The 6,419-nt window shown below is 37.5% G+C and overlaps 1 protein-coding gene across 3 annotated transcripts; it reads right to left on the reverse strand.

The window, feature by feature from the left end:
- Positions 1–3,715: 3,715 nt before the first annotated feature.
- Positions 3,716–6,074, reverse strand: LOC145043439 (transcription factor bHLH81-like). 3 transcript variants are annotated; one of them, XM_078992089.1, is made up of 6 exons: positions 5,525–6,074; positions 5,302–5,421; positions 5,141–5,206; positions 4,725–4,793; positions 4,170–4,514; positions 3,716–4,072 (listed from the first exon to the last, which is right to left on the reverse strand). In XM_078992089.1, the coding sequence occupies exons 1-5, from the start codon at positions 5,888–5,890 to the stop codon at positions 4,485–4,487; spliced, it is 651 nt and encodes a 216-aa protein (XP_078848215.1). In that variant the 5' UTR covers positions 5,891–6,074; the 3' UTR covers positions 3,716–4,072; positions 4,170–4,484. The 3 variants fall into 3 exon arrangements, with proteins under 3 accessions (XP_078848215.1, XP_078848214.1, XP_078848213.1); XM_078992088.1 differs by having other exon boundaries at positions 4,156–4,514; XM_078992087.1 differs by lacking the exon at positions 4,170–4,514 and having other exon boundaries at positions 5,525–6,068.
- Positions 6,075–6,419: the final 345 nt, after the last annotated feature.

The raw sequence follows: 6,419 nt of genomic DNA on the forward strand, positions 1-6,419 counted from the left end.
AACTATACCTATTATAGTTTACTAGTAGGTTTGTTTTGTATCTGACTTTGTAAACATATACAATTGAGTTATGTGTAACTTGAAAATAAGATTTAATTTTCATGTATGCATCTAGCAAATATAATCATACATTAATTGACAGTCGGACTAGTGCATACTACCCTAAGCCCACAACCAAACAAGGAATAGGTGTCAAGGTTATTAACAATAGTCCTAAGCCCATTAAAGTATACTTATACACTAATATCTGCATGCATATAGTTTTAAAAGTAAAGAGTTTAAAAGTGTTTAAAAGAGTTTACAAGAGTTTTGAAAAGGGTTTTAAAAGGAAGTTTAACAGTGTTGTAAAAGTAGTTAATAACGGTTTGAAACAAGATATTTAATAGCATGTAAATGTTTATACTAATAGAATTACAATTGTGTTCGACTTGTATTCCCCCCCTAAAAAGCATTTAAAATAGTTAAAAGGTTGATTGCAGGGGTATGAACTCAGCTGATTGTGAGTGATCTGGAAAGTAAGACAGATATAGGATGCTTGAGTTCACAAAGGAAGTCCTGAAGCACTGTTGGATCCTATAAGGCATGTAATCACAAATATGTGTATTCAATTAGTGTTTATATCTACTAACTAGTATAGGGAACTACCTAAGGTTGTAGGAAACACCCTAAATGAAGTGTTAGGCTCGTAAATAGAAGCTTAGAAGGGGTTCACGGCCACCCAAAGATGGGTTTGCGGCCTTATAGAGTTCATGGACTCATGAGGTTCACGGCCTCATGAGGTGTTCACGGTCCAATGAACCTATGAAGGGTTCACGGTCGTGATCCCTTCAAGTTCATGAAGATGGTGATAAATCATGAAGAATCAAGGCTAGGATTTAGTAATCTTTCAAGTATAGCAAGTTTTAGGATGAAACAATTACGTTTTTGGAGCTTTAGAGGGTTCATGGTCGAAGCTATTTGAGAGAGAATGGGGATGTTCATGGTTGGGAGGAGGAGAAGTGAGGAGAAAGAGGGTCACTCTTATATATATAAGAGGTGGTTCACGGCCGTCAACCTAGTTTGCGGCCGTGAACACCTTGTGAGGGGTTTTCTGTTTCAAATCAATTCCTCCGATCTCAAGCTAACACATCCTAACACCCGTTCATACATCACTCTATTCTTTGAAACTCTCAAACAGACCCTTAACAGGGCTAAAAGGTGACAAAAACATGTCTGACTGTTGATTTATTTGATTGACTTTACAAGATAGAAATTTCGGGTAGTCACAATATAGATACTTGTAGGATTTATGTAATGTTTAGTTAAATGTAACATCCATAAAATTCTAAAAAAATTTGAACTTTTCAAAACCAACCCAAGTATAAAAATTGTTTACAAAATCATTAATTATTACAAAGTGTTTTCAAAATAGTTCATATCAGAGTATCCTAGAAAACAAGTCGTAACATGTGAGGAAGTGTACGGTCACGTCTTCACCTTCTCGCGGTGATTCACTGTACCTGAAACAATAATTGATAAATGTAAGCTCGAAGACTTAGTGAGTTACCCCCAAAATACACATACATACAAACATACACATATAATAGCAAACAACATACTATGGGTCCAGTCAACCATCAGGTTGGAATAACCTAGGCCCTCAACCTCCGGGTTGTAATGCCAACATACTATGGGTCCAGTCAACCATCGAGTTGGAATACCCCAGGCCCTCAACCATCGAGTTGGAATGCCAACATATTATTAGTCCAATCATCATCGGGATGGAATACTCTCATCTCACAACCATCGGGTTGGAATGCCGACGTAAGTCCAATCAAGCTCGAGATGGAATACTGTCGGCCCACAAGCATCGGGTTGGAATGCCCACATGCTATGAGTCCAATCATCCTCGGGATGGAATACTCTCGGCCCCACAACCATCGGGTTGGAATGCCCACATACTATGAGTCCAATCATCCTCGGGATGGAATACTCTCGCCCAGAACCATCGGATTGGAATGCCCACAACCAATCAAACATATGCACCTATATCGGATAATCATATAATAGTCTATAGAGACAACATACTAGGGTGCAATCATCCTCGAGATGGAATACCCTCAACTACCAATCAAGCATGTGCACATATGACAGGTAATCTCCTACCAGTATACATAACCATCCTATCTACCAAGATATCGATCTAACATATCAACAACAACAAATCCGAATAATAATTCAAAGGGTCGGCTTTGGTGCCTTAGACCCTTGGGTATAGTGATGATAACTCACCTCGTAATATCGATCTGAACTGAATAATTAGCTCCCTAACTATCCAAAATAATGAATACTAAATCAACACTTGGGATATTAATCTTGACCAAGGGTCCATATAGTCCATTTTGCCTTTTCTCTAATTTGGGTAAAGTCTCAATACCAAATCCATGATCTAAAGGTCCACATATACAAGACCCATTATTGGCCCAATTCCCAAATTGGGCCCAAATCCCTATAATTGGGCCTCACCCTAGGATCCATTTCCATGGTGGCCCAAAACACTATTATTCAGAAGTCCAATAAAGGCCCAAGTCAAACCGGCCCAAATCGCAAAAGCCCAACAAAGGGTGTACGTGGGGCATACTCCTCTGGTACGTGGGGTGTACTTCGTCTAACGTTGACTGGAAAAGGGGACCATTGAATCGGTACGCGGGGCCTACTGCTCTCTACGCGGGGCGTACGTGAGTCTGTACGAAAACTCTCATAAGTGCTTAATTGCTTAAGCACTTAAGCCCAAACTTCAGATCCATTGACCAAATGTGCCCTAAAACCATAGTCTTGAACTTTAAGACTTTGGACGTCTAGAAAATCCTTAATACATGGTATAAATCCATTAAGACTCTTCTACTACATGCATGAGACACATTCAACCATTGAGGCATCATTTTTATCACTTAGGACCCTTTCTAGGGTCTGAAAGAACAACTTATGGCATTCACCACATAACATTCACCAATTTGGAACTTTTGGGATAAGAAATGGTTCCATAAAGCTAGTATGGTAAGATCTACATCATACAAGGACTACAAATAACAAAATAATAATAATAAAAGAGATGATTCGGAAATACCACCAAATTCCGGGATGTTACATTAAAATTAAAACATAACTTTCACTTAGTGTTTTTGTTAATACTTTGGACGTCATATTATTAACTTTTAAGGTTTTGACTTATTTTTCTACAATTAATATTTCGTAGAAATTTTTATATTTATACCGTTTTGCTGCATTTTTAATGTTCAATAATAATACGGAGAGCGATAGTGGCAAGAAGAGCATTAATTGCGACATAGAGCATTAGGAGTTGGTACTTTTAGCGGCGACATCTTTGACCTTTGGCGGCCATGTTCGTCATCACTAAAGATCGATATTTTTTTTAATAGCCTTTGACCCCCCTTCCATTGTCGGAACCTCCCACAGCCGATCTACATGTGCAATGGTCAGTATTTTCTTCTTGTTGGCTTTTGTTGTTTAGTGTTTGGTTTTGTTTCCACGGTCTTCTTTCTTTGAAGTTCAATATTTTTCTTTTACTCGCATTTGTTTTATATATAAGTCCTACTTTGGTTGGTGTATGTATGTGCTACTTTTTTGTATCTATTTGGTTATATATCAAACACGGACATTGTTATTTTAAGACAAAAGGGTTCATTTTGGCATAGCATTTTAAAAGATAACATAGTTCCCAAGAAAACATGAAGAGTAAGCAATTAGGAGGAGCAAGTATACAAGTGAGAGTATTAGCCATTGATAAGTTTACTATTTAGCAAGGAAATCCTAGAGGTGTAATGGAGAACAGATGGTACTAATGACACAAGTGAGAGTGGCCAACAACACATACCCCCTGACTAGTTTACTCACTTCTCATGGTATTTCCTTGGTTTCACAAAGGAAAAATATAATTTGATCTGAGATTTTGGAATAAGCACCATAGTCCTCCATTATGATCCCTTGAACCACGATCGAAAAAAGGTTAGCTTCTTTTCTGTTATCAATCGTCAACCACACATGTGCATTTGTCTCGGTGCTCCTTTAGTTCCTGCATTTAAGGGGTGGGGGATTGAAGTTTATATATTAAACTGGTTCCATTAATTTGTTATGAACATTATGACAGAGAGTTACTATGCTTGACATGCCCTGATTGTTACAGCCTCTGATGGATGTCAATGGGAAAATAATTGCAATTTTTCTGCATCTCCCAAAAAGGTAGAACAAGGTGGGATGGGGACTCGTCCTTGATCTCATGTCTGTTTAAAGATGTGAATGCTTACCTCATCCGAAATAGCCCTAAAAACCTCATCTAGTCCTGTCCAATGCAACATACGCAAGACTTGTTTGCGTTTGTTAGAAGAGATATGACAAGACGGGACTAGATAAGTTTTTAAGGTTTATTTCCAAATAATAAGCTAAGTATGAAGATGGCATTCACGTCTTTTTGCCTAGAGGAGAGATCATGAACGACTCTTTATCCAACCTTGTTCCTGAACAAAAAATTAAAATTTTTATTAGTCTGGTCCAAACAAGCACAATATACAAACCATGTTACTCTGTTGTATCCTGTGTTGGGTAAAAAAAAAATCAGAGACTAGGATTAATTCTCCCAAATAAGAGCATGACAATGCATAATACCTGTATAATAGTTGTAAACAAGGCAACATAATAAGACTGCTAGAGGCGTCAATGTATAATACCTGAATCTGTCTTTGCAGAAACTTGACGTATTCAACCGCCTCTTCTAGCATGTCTGCCGTATTGGTTTGCTGCATCATAAACCCATCTCACATTAGACCTTCTGAGTTTTATATTCCTCTTAATTAAAGGAGAGGCTTCAAAGTGTTTTGAGACTAGATTAATCTCATAAACAGACATCTTAAAAACAAAAACATTTAACATGAGCATAAACTTATAGCAATTGATAAAAACAGAAAAGTACAAGATCAAAATCTGGAGCAGAACCCAACTAAATTTTGGATTGAAAAGGAAAGGCTGCTCCACATCTCATGTAGGAGTCGGTACATGATATACAGGGAAAAGGCAGTACAGTGTCTCGATTGACAGATTTAAACAAGTTACCAATAAAGGAAAGTTCTGACGGAAATAGATTTACCTTATCCATATTCGGAACCAGTTCTTGGAGCTTCCTTATTCTGTCACTAATCCGAGTCCTTCTAACCTTAAAACCCAAATTAGTTTCACCAGTTTACTCTCTAATCACCATTTACGAATTCAAACAACCTAACAACAGAACACAACAGAACAGAAGGTTACCCTCTCGGCGATACTCCGAGGATGAGTGGCACATCCGCGCTTTGCTCGTACTCGACACGGCACCGAATCCCCCAGAAGCTTATCCATCTCAACATCCAACAACGCGCTCTGATCTCCGCTCTAAATAACCAAGTTTTAAAATCAGTCTTAATTAATTTGATATTATATATATAATAAGCAAGTTGCAGTATTAAATAATGAAAAAATGTATGTATAAACTGACGAGCTGTGTGGTGAACTTGGGTTGTTGGTCGTCTACATCGACAGCCCTGGATGGTTTAACGTTGTGGTAGGACGAGGAGAGGTAGTCGTCGTAATTGGAGAGATAGGCATCAGGATTGTTGATCTCAGAAAAGAATTCGGCGGGAGAGCTGTTCTGTCGGCTAGGTAAGAAGATATTGGGATCAACGTAAGTAGGTCTGGAGGGGGTGGGGGTGCCTGCAATGGAAGCTTGCTGATGTGGAGGTGGTTTTGGTGGGTCAATGATTACATCTTCTTCTTCTGATTCTAGCAGTGCTTCCAGCCATGTCGCCGGAGCTGACCGGAATCTGGATAGTCCTCCACCACCGCCACTGCCTGTCGGTTGCATCTTTACTCCTCTGTTGGATTACCTTTTGGTTAAGCAACTCGTGTTTATCTTGCTACTACAGATTTTTAATTTATTTACGATAAAAAAGATGAGTGAAAAGAGGTGGATTGGAGGAAACAACTGCTACGTCACCGCTTCACAGGAGTAAATGCTCTGCAACATCTGGCAATTAAATACTCTACTTCCTATAAAACACGTATCGTTCCAGAAAATAATTTAGTTTCCATTATAAAAAAGAACAACCTCAAGAGTACGGATGTAACAATATAAAATTGTCATTAATCAAACCAATATTATTATATATAAATTTTAAAAATATATTATTCATAAAAATATAGATTTTATTATGACTTATTAATTTTTTGAAAAGTACAAATATTTTTGGAAAAGTTACATTTTAGTCCAAATAATTTTTTTAATATTAAAGTCCCGATTATTTGTAAAAACACGATAATATATCATTTCCTATTAAAAGAAAAAATATTTTATTTGTAAATTTGAGTCAAAATGAAATAATCAAGATTTTTAT

The sequence above is a fragment of the Lactuca saligna genome, chromosome 4 (genome assembly GCF_052625555.1).
Source record: "Lactuca saligna cultivar CGN05327 chromosome 4, ASM5262555v1, whole genome shotgun sequence".
Classification (NCBI taxonomy): Eukaryota; Viridiplantae; Streptophyta; class Magnoliopsida; order Asterales; family Asteraceae; genus Lactuca; species Lactuca saligna.

Excerpts from the sequence above, each read along its gene's own strand:
- LOC145043439 (XM_078992087.1), bottom strand. The coding sequence starts at position 5,890 with ATGCAACCGACAGGCAGTGGCGGTGGTGGAGGACTATCCAGATTCCGG. Across the intron at positions 5,422-5,524 it reads CCAAGTTCACCACACAGCTC|AGCGGAGATCAGAGCGCGTT; the intron begins GTCAGTTTATAC and ends TTGGTTATTTAG. Across the intron at positions 4,794-5,140 it reads TGGTTCCGAATATGGATAAG|CAAACCAATACGGCAGACAT; the intron begins GTAAATCTATTT and ends TTTATGATGCAG.